Here is a 19,171-nt window from a genome sequence, read left to right as displayed (position 1 = left end):
CCAAGTCCACTTTGAGTCCTTAAATAATTTCATTGGGTCCAGTTCAAATCTTTATAAAATACAAGAGATACTTTAAAGAGTACTTTATATCCAGAAAAAAAATAAGATTACTTTCGAGTCCAAGTCAAGTCTCAAGTCTTTGATTGAGAGATCAAGTTGAGTTGCAAATCTTGAGTCCCAGTCCCCATCTCTGAAGGAAACACGTAATAAGTAAGTAGATTAACGACTTCGATAATGTAATTTATATTTACTATTAAACGATAAAAATTCACAATACAATATATTTATTATAATTAATATTATCAATATAGTATTTTATATTGAATGTATTGAGTAAAGTATAAGCAAACTTCAGGGTTTATGAGAAGTGGATGTATTAAAAATTTTTATAATTAATTTGCTTGAGTATTTTTTTGGATTTTTGTTTTGTTTTACATATTAATATAAATGACAAATATTTTTTCATCATAAATTAACTTTTTTGAGGTCATTTAGAGAGGAATAACAATTACATATTCTTTGTTTTAAAAAAAAAATTTCTAAGCTTGCACAACTTTAGCTAACAAAATTGTCAAGTAAAAATAAAAAAAATAAAACAATAGGAGAAAACACATAAATTTCGCACTTAGAAAAAATGTCATGCTTTAATTTTTGTGAATGTTGTTTTCCTAATTATTTTATAAATAAGACGAGCAGCAAAGATAAAAATAATAACATTTAACTCATAATCAAACCATGGAAGTTCCAAAAGCCTCAATTGCGAAGTAGTTGTTCAAATAAAATGCAAAATAAAAATACTGTCGATACCGAAAACGAATAGGGGTTATGTCTTTGTTTGGCTTTTAGACACAATACAGTCTTAATAGACTTTTTTGTATCTCCTGAGTAGGGAAGATTAAAAATTTTTGTTTTAGTATATTCTATAAAGTTATGAGATTAAAACAAATTCTTTGGAATTGTTATTTCTTCAAACCACTACAATTTAGGCCTTTACTTTTACGGTCCATTTGTGCATTGTTTCTAAGATGATTATGCTGTTATTTGTACAAATAAGTAAAATCACTATTCACAGCAGCTGTACACAAAAAGTTTTTCTTGAATTTAATGCCTAGATTATAAGTCATTGGAAACATAAAAGTTACTGTTGAAAAGTTTCCTAAGTTGTATGTAGTAACTAAACAAAAAAATGGTTATGTCTTAGTTATTATAGTTAAATTGGTCATGACGTATGATACACTTCTGAAAAAGATATAATCCTAAGATGCCCTTTCTTTCTTAAGCCCATACTTTAAGAGAATAGTCCCAACTTCCAGTTGCAATGGCAGTTCCGTCTGGAGACACTTTTAAACTTGAAACTCTGTTTTCATGTCCATAAAGCATGGCTATCCTATGAGTTTTTAGAGAATCCCACATGTTGACCGCATAGTCATTATAACCAGCGAAAAGAATACGACCGGATGTTGAGAAGTCAATTGCATTGACTCCAAATAAAATTGATTCCTTAGTGTATTTAGTAACCTCCCTATCCGCTCGTAGATCAAAGAGTCGACACGTTGCATCATCGCTGCCTGTGCCAATGGCATCTCCCGATGGATGATACTTTACAGCATTGATATCCGATTCGTGGCCTTCGAAATATTGAACATAATTTCCTGTTCTCATATCCCACACAAAGGCCATTTTGTCACAAGCCTAAATAAGTTTAAAAAATTGCAACAATAGAGGAGATCAATATAAAAAGTGATATCAAAATTACTAACCCCAGAAACAAATGTATTTGGATTAGGTCCAGGTGCTAGATCAATTGACATGACATCAGCATTATGCCCATGAAAACTTTGAAGAACTTGTCCACTCTCAACATCCCATAGAGCACAAGTTGCATCTCCAGAACCCGTAAGAACTTGATTATCTGATCCAGGAAAGAGGCAGCAAGACATATAAGACGTGTGCGTTCCCACAGTTCGCTTTTTAATGGCCACATCCTCTTCAAGAGTCAGCGGATATACAGTCACTTTATTGTCAAGTCCTCCACATGCAACTACATTTCCCGAAATACCATAAGCACAGGCCATGACCCAGGTTGTGGGCATTGTAACAGCATGTTCCTTATTAGTACTGAATGCATCCCACACGATTAGCTTTCCATCTTGCGATGAACTGACCAGATGCCTCTTGTCGTTGCTCCAATCTAAACAAAGAACTTTGGCATTGTGTCCCTTTAGACTTCTTCTGACTTTTATATTGAGTCCTTGGAGAGCTTCAGCAGACTCAGTTACTTGACAGAGAGTTTTATCAGCTAATTTCTGCCGTTCCTCTATGATTCGTCGCTTCAGAAGCTCAATTTCTTTCTGAAGAGACTCAATACTCTCCTCTGGTGGAGGTGGTTGAGCTACACCACCAACATCCTCATTGTTACAACCCGACATGATCATTTACAGGTCCGATCCATAATCCCAAAGTTGATGTTCTACAAGGGATAATATCCTCTTGAAGTAAAGGAGGGTTTCGCTTTATTGAGTAACAGAGAAAGCTCAAATCAAATCAGCTGCTTCATCGAGAGCTAAAAAAAATATTTTTTTGGAGAAATCAATAGACTCCTTCCTATGTATGTATGTTCATACATAAGGTCTATGTATACATCAGAAAAGCTTTCTCATCCAAGCTGGGCCTTTTTAGCGAAAGTCTTCTGTACGTTAAGATAGAAAATAAGTAAGAGAAAAGTAATTCCATAAGTAGTAAGGTCTAAATAAGTATATACTTTTAACCAATTGAGTTATTTCCTATCAAAGTTATATGCAGTTTTCTGAATGACAAAACAGTAGAAGCAAAATTAAGGAGTTCAATTATAATTATTCCATTAATGTACTTCATTTTTATTTTTTTATGAGGGACGGAACATATATTTTTACGATTAAACCACACTAACTCTTGGAAGTTTACTAGGATCCCAGCCCAGGATTAAAATTTGGCTGTAAAAATTGAATTTTCACATTCCTTTATCATTATTAGAAATATTTCATTGAGGTAAAAAATAAAGTTCTTAAAAAAATCTATATTTTCTAAAAATAAAGTCATGCAATAAATATTTCAAAATATTTAAAAGCTTTTTCAAATAGTAATTCAACACTCCTTCCCACCTCACCGGAAAAATATAATGGCCTTTCAATATTGATAATAAAGATTTTTTGGCATCCTTAGAATTATAAAATGTGTCCAAAATGGCAGGGATCAGTGTCATTTTATTACAATCCTCAAGAAAACAATTTAAAAGCCACAACATTTAAGGTTGTTTCTATTCCTTACAACCTATTTATAAATACACCAAACAGTCTAGATAATTGGTTATGACAATATACCAGACTTATCGAAATAGTATATCAATGCAACGAAATCATTCTTCTCGGATGTAAATTGCGGATTTCATCACAATAATCCTGAAATTAAAAACGTACCATAACAAAACTCGGAATAAATAGAATATTACTAAGGGATTTGTGTTCAGTGCTTGGACATAACGTTGGAAGACAAAACATTTAACAGAGAAAATGTTAAACGTTCAAAACGTAGAACAAACTATTTTTATAAAGATATTGTGAAACAAAACAAAATTATGGAATAAAAAAATTCAAATTTAAAGAAATCTGAGGACTTGATGAAGTTGGGACCAATTAAAGTACGTTTAAAAAAATCTCTCATTCGGTTAACTATATATTTAGATGGTCAATTTCAACTAAATGTGCATACCCATCATGTCAAAGTATTTTTCCAACTTTTTAAGTCTGAATAATTTTCATGAGAGTTTGAAAACACAATATAATCAACATGAAAACTATAATTGTAACTGCAAGTGAATGAATTTAAAAACAAAAAATGTTCCTAAAATTTAAAAAAATAAATATAGTTAGGCGAATAAGGGATTTTTTAAAACGTGAATATACATTAATTGTTTGCAATTTCATCTTGTCAACAGATCTCTTTACTTTTGCGTTTTCTTTGTTTCGAAATATCCTCATAAAAATTGACCGTTCTACGTTTTGTCCTCGTACCATTCAAAAAAGTTAATCATTATATATAAATCCGTTTCCTTTATCAATTAGGTAATTAAATCGAATCACTCAACTCATATTTATGTAGGTAAAGAGAGTGATAGAAAATAAACGCACTCAAAATGAAGATAATAATATTTTAATATAATTTCTCATCAAATATTTCAATTAAAAAAAAACGATTAACACAATATTTTGTACTTCTATGGGATATTAACAGAATCGTCAATAGCTATGAATATTGATATACATATATATAAAATGTCCTTGGCATACAATAACAAATCTATTTTCTACCATGCTACATCAACAATGAAATGTATTTTAAAAACATAACCGTAAAAAAAAATTGCATTGAGTTTTTTTTATGTATATTTTGTTTTCTTTGAGAAAAAAAACCTTTCTTATCTAAAAATTAACAAAATTATTATTTTTGACTCTTTGATGTATGTATGTATAGTTGTATATGTAATTTAACAATATGGTTGAACATAAAATAAGCAATTTACTACTGTGTTTTAAAATCATTTTTAATTTATGTATGTAAACAACACTAAGAGTTAAGAAGCTGCAAAAAAAGAGATAAATCTATTTGTAAGGCAATGAATCAGTGGATTTTTTAAGGTTTTTTTTTTTTTTTTTTTTTTTTTGTATCTCTGAAATCAAAGGTATATCTACTATAGTAATCAAAAGGGTTTTAAATTACCGGGAGGGGAATATGATGTACTATATAAATCAAGGAAACAAAAAAGGAACTGTTTTGGTTCTTTATATATATATAAAATGAACAATAAAGATACTTGGGTGTGCTGTGCGTGTTGTGAAAGATATTTACATAAATTTGATTGAAAAAATAAAAATAACTCAACATATTGCAAAAAATAAAATAATAGATGCAATAAAGTGTTGGGGTTAATTTTCCTGGATCGACTCCCATTGCTGCTATCTGAGGACTATTTTAGAATAAATTCTCAAAAAGCGTACAATTATTATTCCTCAAATTTACAGACATCTCTTTTATATACTGAATATCAAATGTTGTTGGTTTTTTTTTTTTTTTTTTTGTTAAGAAATATGTCACATTAAAACAATTAAAGAAAATAAAAAAACAATTGATTGGAAAAACCTCTTTGGTAACATCTTTCATGTGCGATTATCACACTACTAATTTGAGCAACACTTACATATTTTCATGATTATTCATGCTGACTCCTAACATTTTGGATTTTTTTTTAAATATGTACACAGTAATAGTGATAATGATTAAAAAAACTATCATTATCTTTGCTATCAAAATGAATTGTAAGATAATTTCCGAACTACAGAGCCATTATATTAAACACATTGAATATAAATATTTGAAAGCCGATATACAATGAATAGTAAAACAATTATAATGAATTAAGGGCATGGGCATGTATATAATTAATTAACAAAAAAATATCATGATAATTTATAGTAATAATAAAAAGAAAGAATCTTCACATAACTCACTGATTGATCCGAATTGAATCCTACACGGGACAAAACCCCATTTATCCTTTGATGGATTCAAATTTTTTTTATATCGATATAAATGAATATTCTGATATTATTAAACCCAGTATTATAGTAAAATATAAAGGATTTCTATAAACAATAAAACTTGATTTATCACACGTTAGAACATTGCTGAGAATTGAGGGGGAAAAACAAAGAAATCTCACTGTTGTCTTGTATTTAAGAATATAATAAAAAAAGATTGAAAATATTCGGCTTTTTTAAAGAATAAATTCCCTGATACATTTTATACAGATAGTGCATATAAAAATTGTCCCTTTTAGTTGATGGGGATTGGTTAAGGTTAGAGGATCTTTGAGTATTATTAATATCCTTGTCTTTTAGATTTATTCTTTTATGTTTCATACTTCCTACAAGCTTTTTTCTATTTTTTTCCTTAAGACATTGATATATGTATGTAATATGTAGATATATGAATAAATATATTTATAACGTAAAATTGGTAATCTATAATAAATAACTCTAATTCAGAGTGAAGTTTGTTGACTCCCAGACGATCCTGTCAGATATGAAGAGGAGAATGTTGCAACCGGAAAATGTTTTATGTGCGTTTGCCATTGAGGTGAGAGTTGAAAAAATTTGACACCACTCCACTCAAGTCCATCGATACAGACTAAAGTAAATGGATAATATGAATAATGTATATAATAATAATAAAATGGTTATGAATGTTACCTTTGAGAGGGTTTTGACCTTTGGATAGACAAATAAGCCTACTTATCCCTTCGACAGATTGGTTCTTTAAATCATCTTTCTCTTTCTCTTTTTTCTTTCCTAAACGTATGACATCTGCATTGAAAAAAAGAATAGTCATACAAATCAATCCCGACATTTAAAAAAAATATAAATTATAAGTCATACTTTTTGGTTTTTTTTCTTTGAGCCAATACTGCATGGAAAAGGTATTTGATTCCCAATGACCTAACCTTTGAACTTGCATAAAACATATACTTGTTTTAATGGAAGATTTGACAACTTGTTCGCTTGGTTCACCACTGCCACCGCTATAAGAGTTTCCTCCACCAGATCCAAACGCTCCATGACTAGGTCCTGAATTACTCCCAGGAGCGCTCACATGAGCTGTAGGAACATTACATCCACCACCCCCAGCGGTGATCCAATAACTTAGCTGAAGATCAATCGGTTCATAGGAGAATTCAGCTCCACTAATTCGACTGCAAATAAATGAACATCAAGACTTAAATACTATTAATGGGTGTATATATATGTACCTATTTCCACTTCCGCTAACGTGGGGAGAAGAAGGCGGCGTGACTCTATCACTTTGATTAGATGACAAAGGAATTTGACATAAGGAATGACAAGGAATTGCAGGAGGGGATCCAATACATGGGGGATTCAACGACTCATCTATAGAATCTACAGATATGTTATCCCCATATCCCACTCGAATATCAGATATAAATGGGATAAAAACTTGACTGGATTCTTCATCGGAACTATATAAGTATAGAGTTAAAATATAATCAATTAGCTCAGATGTTTATACAGACAAAATTAGTTGAGTAAATTTACTTTTTTTCTTTATAAGCAACCATAGCCTCGGCTATGGGAATGTGAACAAGATTCGATGGATTCTTTATTTCATCCAGATATTGTCGAATCCTTGCGACAATTTCATCAACATCACTTTTCACTGGCTCAGCTTTCTCAATGAGCTCTCTCCAAGAATCATGGAGAAACAGGGAAGAGTATATCTGATCCTGATAGCCAATGTACTTTGACACAGTGTTGACACCTACATATAAAATAGAAAAAGTTATAAAAAAATCAAACATCAATAACTTTGAGGTCAATTCATCTCTCACCAAGAGGTATGATAAAAAATCGTATGTAACCCTGCCAATCTGGAGGCTTGGAAGAGAAAAATTCAACATATGGCCGGAGAACCGAATTTATAAATAGATCCGAACCAATTAGTACAACTTGCACGGGGTTTAATAGATTTTGAGTATTACAAAATTTCTGAATTTTTGAGACCAAACAGGAGAGAGTCGCGCGGACATCAGCTGGGCCAGCAGTGCATACAACACGCCTTTTCCCAGTTTCAGCTAATTTGGCAGCAAGATGAGCTCCTTGACGATCACAAGTATTTGCTAAAATAACTTGCTCTGGTAGAGTATCACCAGGTAAAACTCGACTCAACTGTTCAATGAGTACTTTTCGAGGCTTAAAAAAAATACAATATTATATGACCTATTAATTACTATTGACAGGAAGTGAATGGATAACTACTCACCGAAGTAGATTGGTCCATATTTGTATTTGTAGAACCAAATCTTTCGGCAAGATTCAAAGAATTGGATGCTCCTCCAACACTGCTTTGTTGTTTTTGATGCTTCAGCGCAGAAAGACTTGCTTTATCTTTGGTAGAAAATAATCGACTCTTTCGATCACGTTCAGTTCCTGATTTGCTGCTACTTAAATTAATATCCCTTTTCAATTCATCACCAGAAACGGGTGGAGATGATGTGACAATGGGAGGATCCGAAAATTCAGGGTCCGTTAGTGTCTCTGGATGCGAGTCAGATATCCCTTCTTTAGAACTTTCATCACTACACCGGTCACTCCCAATCCCTACACCAGCGCCATTCCCTTGTTCTGAAATGATAACACAAAATTGTCAGTCATACACAATTTTGTGTGACACGAAATATTATATGAACATAAAGTAAATAAAAACTTTACTTTCATTAAAATATTTTGGGCATTATTTAAATATATAGTCATCCATTTAATTTCTAAATGATAGTTAAAACTTCCATCTCCTCATCGAAGTTATTATATCAAATAAGGTAATGAATTTTTAAAAAAAAATACTTTTTGAGGAACTTAATGGACTAAATTATTCAAATAAAATATTATGACGATGATACTTTAAGATAATGTATTATCATAGGATGGAGAGAAAAAAAGAACTCGGTGCAACAAACTATACATATTTTGTTGAAAAAAATAATACATTCTCATTAGTTATATCATGGGGAAAATGAACGTTTTAATAAAATGTATAAATATACGGGAATATGGCTTTTTATGATTACATTTTTTAAGATAGGGTGATTGGGGGAGCGACTCACTTAAGTAATAATGAAGTATAATAATATAGAAGACGGGTACCTAACATACATACATCATGTATCTATTATATTATTATATATATACATGAGTTTAAAATAATTAATTGTAACCATTAATGACCTTATTCTGTGAAACATTTGCTCATTTTCAGGTGCTCGGTACTTTCAATCCATGAGCTTTTCAAGCATGAATAGTCCATCATATCTAATGATAATTACTAACGGAGAAGTGATTAGCAATTCTTCTATTCGAATAGTTGCCGTACTTATTTATTTTTGTTTTTCTGATCATACTAATTTTATAACCTATTTTGTCTCTGGTTCGAATTCATTATATAGTGAGATTTTGTTGGTGCATGCATTGAAATTTTGGGGCATGATTCCTTCATTTTTCTGAGCGAAAAAAAACATTTAATTCATTTTATAGTAATTAAAAAATTCCATAAAACGATATGCAAATCTAAATTTATTTATGTATTAAGGCAAAATATCCTTGAAGCAAAATGGCTTTAATGTAAAATAGTTTAAGGAAAAATTATAAGTTAAATATTTTAACATTAAAAAATTGTGTTGGATTACTCAAAGGTATGCAATTTATTTTTTTCTTCGAAAATTCGACTTTACTTGAAATCAAAAAATTATAGTTATGATTTTTCAAATTTATGTTATTACTCAAAAAAAAAAATACAGAACCTCCTTACTAGGGATTTAATCCTGTCCTAGATCTTAAGAACGTCTCCAAATCGGACGTAAAAGTGGTTTTATAGATCAATCTTGCCAATATAATTCTATAATAGATATCAGGCAGTGAGGTGAGTATCAAAAAATCATTACCAAAAAAGAACCAATGTTTATATAGATAATAAATGCTTCAATTTGGCCTTGACTAAGAATAAATACTAACTATTCACAGACATGAAATGTTATTGGTTGTCTTAGGCAGCGCTTCTCAGAGTAGGTGTAACGGCACACTAGGATGCCCCTTGACCATGTCAGGGGGGGCCATCGAAAAGACATATTTTAACATCTAATTTAAAAAATTTGACATGAAATAATAAACCAAAGTTATCCTCCGGAGTTGATGTAATAATATCAACTCTTGCTTCCTTCAATCTAAAAGGATGTAATGAAACGCCAAAATCAATAAGGAAATTATGGCGTTTCATTGAGTGAGTTGATAAAATTCGACTAAATTGAGTCAAACGTCTTTTCTTTTGCAAATAAGCTTGCTAATTGTGGTGATTTATTCAAATTAAACCCCATTTAGCGGTTAAAAAATCATTTATGAATGTATAAAAAACGTCATCAGATGTATTATATATGATGCTCTCTGATTTATATAGCAATATAGTATAAAGAAAAAATAGGAATGAAATCTCGCAGACGGTTAGTTCAACTCATATTGAAACGGGAAGTACTTTATATAAAATTTCAAAAAATGAATTAGACTTTAGATGAGGTTTAGCAACGAGCTAAAGTACTCACTGGCTCATCAAATCATATTGCTTTTCTTTATCAGTTATTATATCTATAAATATATATATATATACATTCTTGCAGAGATAATGTCTAAGTATTTAGAGAGTAGCTACGTGTGGGTGTGCACATGAAAACGGAGGGTAGCACCAATGATTAGTTGGGGTGTTATCTTCAGTATTATTAAAGTAAAATTGGTATGTTCGTCGACACCTAATAACTTCGAGCAATGCCGTGTACTACGACTAGCATATAAATATATTTGAATACATAAATACTACGACTGGTACGCTACAGGGTTGTACCCCGGTTCGGTAAGTCTTTACGCTTTATTTATAAATATATATACGTGTATAAAGAGTAAAACAGCAAAACAGGGACTCGAGAGATGGATTTAGAAATCCATCAATGATTTTTTTAATTTCAACAATAGGAAAAAAAAGAATGTAAACAAAACATGTAGACAAGGTTTTTGGAAAAAAAGATTTACTCAACATAGACACCTTCATTATCAATCACAGCCTTTACATGTCGCCTGAAGGCCATGCAGGTTGATGACAAACTCCTCTGACAAGTTTAGCATAGCCACTATGGAGGGCTTTATATTTGGGTGTGCACTGTGCAATACTGTTAGTTTCCCTCTCCAAAGTACCCCATATAGAAAAGTCGAGTGGGTTCAAATCTGGTGAGAAAGGGGGCCTTATCCGTTTATACCTTAACCAAGCCATGTTATCTGCGCAGAACTTTTGTCACTTGGTGGACGTACGAGAGGGGGAACCGTGCTGAGTCCACACGTAGTTACCCTCCGGATAGTTAGTTTTCAGCCATGACAAGATGGTGTACCTAAGCACCTAGTAATAGACCTCCTACAGGTTGTGTTGGCACGATGCCAATATTTTAGTATGGGTTCCAAAATTAGCACAATTCAAATAAAAATTAGGAAGAAATGTCATTAAGACTAATTAGTATGCAGTGAAGCTAATAAGGTACAACTTATAAAAGGTAGCTGAGATTATCAATTTTCTTAATTCAGGTGTACTATATGTATCGCTCTCCCCTTGTCCTCGCGCTCTTTTTTTCATTTCAAACTACTCAACTCTAGCTTTGTGTAATATTTACCTACTTTTGATGCAGTAGTGCGGCCATGTTTTTTGCTTCATGAATACTAATGAGCTAATTTTTTAGTAACAACAACATCGTGCAAAAATTACAAAACCATGATAAATGTATGCTTATTTTGTCTCCTCAGGGATAAGAACAAGAACCTCATTAGAAATGGTGATTGATTAGATAATCACTTAGTGGTATGGATACAAAACTAAAAACATTTGATAAGGGTTACTTTAAAAAAAAAAAGTTATTTCAAAAAATATAAAATCTAATTTAAGCCCAGTCGACAACACAATGTTAGAAAATAGTACACAGCAAAGGATACATCATAAAACAAATAACAGAATAAACATTCGGCTTTGGGTCAAAATTGGAGATTTTTTTAAGTGAATGTATTTGTTACAAAGTATCATCTCTTGTGGCATTAATATTTTTGGAAAGGATGTATGCAGGCATCCATGGGATTACTTGATTTTGTAAGAACTAAAAAAAACAAATAATAAACAACATTATTATTATTTTTTTTATTTTTTTTTAAAGGGGGAAAGAGGCCAAATTTTTGTAGGAGAGAGGGGAGAGTTAAAAAAGGAAGAAAGTATGTAAAGAGATTCCAATCGTATTATTCTTTTTTAAAAAAGGAACAGATAAGCTATGGCAAAGTGTCTTTTTTTGTTTTTTTTTAATTTTATTTTTAAAAAAAATATTTAGAGACGAGAAATATATCATCATGAAGAAGAAGAAATATAGAGTATTAATAGGGTGAAGCAGCAAAGAGTACAAGTATTGTATATGTACAAATAATTTTACTCAAATTATGACTTTCCTACCCATGTACATACATAAGCATTGAAATACTCATATGTACATAATAAATATATATGCATTCCTTTTTATAATTGAATATATCCCAATATATGCTTTCATATGTAAGGAAAATGTACAACTAACATATGCCTACATTTATAAGGAAAACGAACAACCAACATATACCATTCATAAACAGTACATTCTGTTAAAAAAAAATAACAGGAATTGTTAAATAAAACACAAATTTCACATTTAATCATTAAAATTTATTTTTTCGCCTTCAAAGTAATCTCTATTGGGTCCAATAGACATATACTAATGGCTTTCCAGTTTTCAAAAAAAAAAATATAGGCACTTTTTGGCATGGCCTTTAGCTCCTTCCACGAATTTTGTTTTATGGATTGAATAGACTACAAAACAGGTTAGGATTGGTAATTTTAGCTTTGGAAATTAAAAAAAGTGACGCGGAGTTCAATCAGGTGAATATGGTGGTTGATGAATGGTATTTATTGCATGTTTGGCATTGAATTTGCTCAAAATCGTGGCTCTGTGCGATGGTACGTTATCATCGTTTTTGACGGATTTTCTCAGGCAAACGCCTTAGTACGCCCAAATAGTACCCCGTATTGACCTTTGTCCCTTTGGAACAAATTCATGATGCACCATACCGCAGATATCAAACAAAACAATGAGCATCGCCTTGGCATTCGAGACCACTCATATGCACAGGTTTTTGATAAAACTGATTCACCTGCGCCTGAGGGACTTTTTCTAATATTTTAAACGCGTCAACACATGAAATTTTGTTCACAGTACAAAATTTAAGGCAATCTCTTTGTTTAATAATTTCGTTCAATGTAAAAATCGTGGAGCACTAGTGAGGTAGATTTACTTATCCAGCTATTGTAAGCAAACTGGTCTACAGATCGCGCTCAAACTTGGCATCATAATGAAAGACAAAGCCTATAATTTTTTATTTTTTTTAAATTTCTTTAGTGCAGACAATTTAAATTAACAATTCCCGGTACTTTCTTGACAGAATATATATTATATCAGTGGTACTCCAATTTTTTAGATTTTAGATTTAGAACTATTTAAATATAAAGCTTTTTAATATCTCCATTGTGTATTTAAAACTTTTTAAATTGAACTATTTGTATTTTATGCAAAAAACTTAGAAGATAATTTATATTAAAGACGTATTCGTTGACCTTTTTTAAAAATAAAAATCATATTTTTTGAATGACATTTTTTTTAATATAAAAACTTCTTAACTCTTTGTGCCTACGCGTACCACAATTTGAGAACCACTCCATTGGAGACTACCTTAATAGGTACATGTATTGAAAATCGGTTTCAGATCGATTGAGTCTGATTCTAGACTAATCTAGACAAGTCTCTGACCGTTGATAGAAATCGTTCTCAGACAAAAAAATTATCTGCCTAACTATAAAACCTCATTATGCGTCATGAAAACGATTTTTGCTCATTTAAAATCACAATTGAAGTCATCGATACGGATCAGTTCTTGATAACAGTTAAAAATTTACAATGTCTTATTTTTGTTATCTACTATCAATTTTTATGGAATTAACATCAAAGTTTGTTTTACTATAAATAATTTTCTACTAAATTATACAACATAATCATTGTCGAGTTGAAAATAATCGGCTAACGTTTCCCTAATTTAGGATGTAATAACAATATATAGTGAAAGATAACATCTTGTAAATATAAGTTCAGACATTGGTCCCGGAACAGGAGGCCCCCTGCTACTTTTTGAAAAAAACTAACGTGATTATACTTTCATTAATATCGACGTAATTTTACAAAACTAGCTCCTCCAATTATGAATGATTTCCAGCGCCCCTGAGCCCATATCAAAGTTTATTTATTATAATTAGATCAATCCATACACAATTTTATCAGTAGGCCAAGATTTTTTTTTTTTTTTTAACAGTCCAGAGATAAACATTCGATAGGTACATAAAGGTTAAAAGATCCTAGCCGGTCCAGAGTTTCTGGGGCGTTCCCAACAGTAATCACGTCGTCACTTTTATTGTATCTGGCAATCTTTAATAATAATAAAACAGAAATATGGGTCTAAATTAGTTGGTAATAGTTACCTAATTCTTCCAAGCTAAAGAATTATTTTTCAATTACTTTTGTTATCTTCACAGCTTAACAAGAGATAATTCCTGTTTAGAAAAATACTCATAAGGAGAAAATAAGTGGAAAATTTGACAGTTGATGACGTAATACAGTGTATATTTATATGTATAAGCGGTAAACAAAAAAAATATACTAAGAACAAGAAGAGCAACATGTCAGTTAAATGAAAGGAGCAAGCAACAGAAAAGAAGAAGGAATGATAGCTAAAAGTAAGTATTTTGTAATATTTATTAATACTTTATAATCAGATATTGACCACCTGATTTTCAGTTGTCTAACACACTACAAAAGAAGGCCGCCAATTCATCTGAACAGACCAAAATGCTCTTTTAGTTTCATATATATATATTAGTTCTTTGGGGTACTAAAAAAAATTGCCCGAGAAGAAATATTGTCACCAAAATCTTAATTTTTAGGTAGTTTTTTATACACGAAGTTACTTATAACCAAACCTATGAAACTCTAGATATTGCCTAAAAACAACAAGTTTTCTCTTAGAGGCAATTTAGTTTTTTGAAAATGTATTTGCTTGATTTACTTTTATTTTTATCACTATAAGGATAAATTTACAATATTCCACATTTAATTGCATTATTTTTTCCCCTTTGAATAGCGTTTGATTGAAAATAAAGGTAAAAAAATCTTTGAAAAAAAACAATCCCATCTTCATTTTTATTCCCAAATTCATAAAGAAATCCATTATATTTTGGATTCTTACGAAAATGCGTAGAATAAAAAAAAACTAAACTGAATATTTCTGTTCCAAAACCTACTTAGTTTAAAATTTTCAGCGTTTCAAAAAACTTGTGATAAAATTCATGTGTTTCACCTCGGTCAATTTTCCTACTAGGGCAATTTTTCTAGTATCCTTCTTTGTATAAAGCCATGTAATATGTAGGTTTGTATTACAATCTCTAGTTTAATTCAAATTACAACTCTCATATTATTCATAATATAAAAAAGAAGAACGTTTTTTTATTTACCACAATTTATTTATCTATTCTTACATTAGATGGGGTAGAACTGTACTTCAGTTAAACATCTTTGAATATGTATATACACCCTGGGCATAATTTTTGCATATATATGTATGAGCATACTCTCATGCAGAATGCACTTACATACATGGATATAAAAAGGAAGTAGGTAGTTATATACAAACATATATTTTTTTATATGGTAGCTTAAAAATGCATACAAAAACTAAATATGTAATAATTTTCCATTTTTCTGCAATAATTACGTTAGTTAGATGCAATATCATAATTTTATCAATAATAATAATATAATTACTCCTTCAATAGGAATGATTACATACTTAGATTGCGGTTTGCCAATACTCAAGAATATATATGCATTTGTTATTTGTAACAACCCGTTTCATGTAATGCACTGCTATGATACAGATATATGAGTAATGTGTAACGAATATAGATACAAAATTCATAACCCTAGAATAAATTTTGAGTTATTTGACAAAAAAGTATTTCATTTTTTTAAACAATAATTTTTGTCTCTTGATAGTTAAAGTTAAGGATGAGTCCAGGTAATAGGAGTACCCCTATAATTAATGTGAAAAATAAAAACATATTACCCACAAAAATTTACTAAAAGTATTATAATCTATATTTTTTGTCGGATACGCATTTTTACATGGATATTTTTCATATACGATTAAGTCCAGAATAACAATAATACGCTTATAGTCATTATCATCTCAGATACCAATTTTTAATACATTAAATATTTCGCATAGAAGAAACTTGAAGTAAAAATCCGCATAAAGTCAACTTTTTCTTCAGTTTTATGGTATCAACTTCATATGAGTTCATGAGAATTTTTCATTCTCATCAGGATTTTTCCTATCTATAGATACAAATCGTAAGCTGGAGCCAACATTTTTGTTCTGTAAGTTTATTTTTAAATTAATTTTACATTCCTTTTCAATCAATACGGATATATATCATGAGTGTCCCCCGAAAAACACTTTCAATTAAAGCTAAGCTAAAAATCCACGAATATCTGTCAAAAAAAAAGAAAGATCTAATTAAACACTGGTTGCCTCTCGAAATGGGGAGTTTCAGAATTACTTATTTATATAAGTATCCAAAAATTGAGAAGATAAGAAAAATCCGGACATAGATAACTTTTCATCTGAGAAATAGCAGTTTCCTCTATCTGTATTTGACTGTATTTATCTGTAATGATGTGTAATTTAGAGTTTTTCACTTTTTGTACGAGTACGGATGTACACAAGTGATGACATCATCACTAGATTTAGTTCATAGAGGCAATAATCTTTTTGTCTTATGCGTTATTCAAAAGTGAGGAGCTATAAATAGTATGAAAATGGTGTCATATATTATTGCCATATTATCAAGCAACTTTTCATTTTTATAGTCTTTCAAAAAGTGGGTTGGCCTATGGTCTCTTGGCCCCTTTGTTCTGTGATCCTATCACTCATAAGAAATAGAAATACATTACTACACTCAGTACTTTAAAAGGTTCTTTGTAATTCATATTAAATGATATATAGTTACTAATTACTCACAGGTAATAAAATAGCATGTTCTATCCGAGTAAAAATTCAATTACACGTGTCTACCCGGTTAATAATATATACACAAAGCCCATCCATATTCAAAATCTACTTTTTAAATCCAGAATGATGAAATGAGTTGATAAGCGATCCTCAATGGCTCTAAGTGATACGACAAAAGAGGAAAAATTTCTCTCAAAAACTGAACAAAAAATTACTTAAATTTTATCCAACTGATATTACGATTGGATTGTCAGTGACCCTTGATTAGCTCACCCTTAAACTAAGGTTGTTTGTAGATCCAGTACTAGAGTGGTCCCGGGGTACTGATGAATTTAAAATGATACTATAATCAATTGCATTGAATACAGTACTTGCGAAATATCATTACGTCATTCAAATATTGACCCATCGATGACAAAATCCCCTCCCCCCAAAAAAAAACAAAATTTTCTTTTATTAAAAAGCAAGAATTATTATTGTTTTTATAATTAAAAAATCATCAAATTTTTGAATTAAAACAAAAAAAATGTGTATTACCCTTAATGACATTTATGTTTTATATTTTGTGTCAAAAAATATCCAAGACTGGTTTTTCGGTAACGAAACTGATACGAAAATATTAGTATCGTGACAACACTACCAAAATCTCACTACTTTTAGTATCTACGTATTTGATATAAATACTTACTTTGTGCACAAACAGGTCGAACTTCATGAACCAAATTCTTACTGGAACAGAAAAAAGGTTTAAGGGATGGTTTTGGAGTAGATCCAATTGATATCGTATCCACATCAGGCCCAGAATCACTAAAGTCTTCGAGTTGATCAAACAAATCTTCGAATTCCTCGGGATCAACAGACCCAGTTGCAAATTTTTGATTACCAGACTCCTGTTCCAACTCTTCGGGATCAGTTACTTTAAATTTTTTAAGTAGAGCCACAAATTTCTGTTTGATTCGAGGTCGAGACACTGCAAGGGACTTGGAACCACGAGTTTTTCTTCTGTTTGAACGAGACTGTTGTTGAGAAGTTGATTGGGAAATATCTTCAAGCAGAAGCTCAGAGTCGGAGCCTTCTTCAGGAGTGGAGAAATCATCATCTTCGTCAGAATAGAGATCCCCACCTCTAACTTCTTGAACATTCTAAAAAAAAAAAAAACAAGAACAAAACATATATGTACATAATATGATATTCGTATCTTTAAAAGTAGGACATAATTTCAAATAATAGGCCATGCAAATGGTTATATCAAAAATACAATGATTATATCGATCCTATTGCACCGTAATCAAATTATTACAACTTTAAAAATATACATAAAATAACAACAATATTAAAAAAAACAAAGTGTAGGTATTATTTTGAAAACAATTTTGTAAATAATTATGACTCAATGAATGATAATTTAATCATATACCTTTTTTCCTTCATGATCAACAGGTTGACTAGTGAGCGATAACATGTAAACTTTTCCAATAGCTTGAGATCCAGATTTATCTTTTTGCCGACCATAGAGTTCTAATTCAAGATCCAGTTGTTTTTGTAAGACCTACAATAATAAATAAATATATCAATTAGAACTAAATAAAAAACATACGTGGTGTCAATTGAGAAACTTAATTTTTCAAGTACTTCAAATTAAGAACAAGTCTACTATATAGAACATAGGCTTAAGAGATGGGAAGGGGGCACAGCCTTCAATCTACCAATATTTGTGTAATTAATATTTAAACGTATTTTATAAAAATAAATCATCAATAAAAGGTCTTAATAAAGAAGATTATTTAAAAAATGTACTTTTGAATAAACCTTAGTCACAAATATGTATTTAATTAAAACTGATCTAGGGAGAATATTTTTTAACAAATTCCTTTAAAAAATACATTTTAAAATAATCATATATTATTATTTTATTTTATTTGCAAAAAGCAATCAAAAAAGTGAATTTTATAATTTATTTTTACAGGTACTGATATAAATAATCAATACAAATTGTATTGATGTAACAGACTTTGGAGGGAAAATTTGAAAAAATGAATAAATCAATTATTCTGAAAATTAACTGCAATGAAAGATAAATTCATTTGCTATGAAAAAGTACGAGGGTGGATAATAGGATATTTTAGACCTATATTAAGAGTTAAATTAAGAATGTAATAAGTGTTAAATTGTATTTAATTAAAGGTCTTAAAATAAGTATTCTGACTTGTGTAAAACATGCCCAATTCCAATTTAAAAACAATACTTACTGATCTTATTATTGAAGGAATTATATAAGAGTAGAGTTTAAGAACCTTTTTTTTTTTTATTTGAACGTCGATGTTCACAATATGAGTCGAGTCAAACCGAGTTGC

At 30.5% G+C, this 19,171-nt stretch overlaps 2 protein-coding genes across 2 annotated transcripts in view; both read right to left on the bottom strand.

Moving 5' to 3' along the window:
- Positions 1–227: 227 nt before the first annotated feature.
- Gbeta5 (guanine nucleotide-binding protein subunit beta-5) lies at positions 228–2,546 on the bottom strand. Its single transcript, XM_040711400.2, has 2 exons — positions 1,761–2,546; positions 228–1,692 (listed from the first exon to the last, which is right to left on the bottom strand). The coding sequence occupies exons 1-2, from the start codon at positions 2,433–2,435 to the stop codon at positions 1,276–1,278; spliced, it is 1,092 nt and encodes a 363-aa protein (XP_040567334.1). The 5' UTR covers positions 2,436–2,546; the 3' UTR covers positions 228–1,275.
- A 1,626-nt stretch (positions 2,547–4,172) lies between these two features.
- The window catches only part of KrT95D (phosphofurin acidic cluster sorting protein KrT95D), a 69,295-nt gene continuing 54,296 nt past the window's right edge, over positions 4,173–19,171 (bottom strand). Inside the window, exons 5-13 of the mRNA XM_040711398.2 lie at positions 18,235–18,366; positions 17,506–17,959; positions 7,870–8,231; positions 7,439–7,799; positions 7,146–7,368; positions 6,842–7,069; positions 6,471–6,784; positions 6,285–6,398; positions 4,173–6,222 (exon numbers count right to left, since the gene is read on the bottom strand). Of these exons, the coding sequence (XP_040567332.1) occupies positions 6,077–6,222; positions 6,285–6,398; positions 6,471–6,784; positions 6,842–7,069; positions 7,146–7,368; positions 7,439–7,799; positions 7,870–8,231; positions 17,506–17,959; positions 18,235–18,366 (2,334 nt within the window). The 3' untranslated portion in view covers positions 4,173–6,076. The remainder of the gene's footprint in view (positions 6,223–6,284; positions 6,399–6,470; positions 6,785–6,841; positions 7,070–7,145; positions 7,369–7,438; positions 7,800–7,869; positions 8,232–17,505; positions 17,960–18,234; positions 18,367–19,171) is intronic.

Source organism: Lepeophtheirus salmonis, chromosome 5 (assembly GCF_016086655.4).
Source record: "Lepeophtheirus salmonis chromosome 5, UVic_Lsal_1.4, whole genome shotgun sequence".
NCBI lineage: Eukaryota > Metazoa > Arthropoda > Copepoda > Siphonostomatoida > Caligidae > Lepeophtheirus > Lepeophtheirus salmonis.
This window is presented reverse-complemented; position numbering and strand designations above follow the sequence as displayed.

Coding starts and splice junctions, on each gene's coding strand:
- Gbeta5 (XM_040711400.2), bottom strand. CDS start 2,435: ATGATCATGTCGGGTTGTAACAATGAGGATGTTGGTGGTGTAGCTCAA. Junction 1,693..1,760: donor CAAATACATTTGTTTCTGGG/GTTAGTAATTTT, acceptor AAACTTATTTAG/GCTTGTGACAAAATGGCCTT.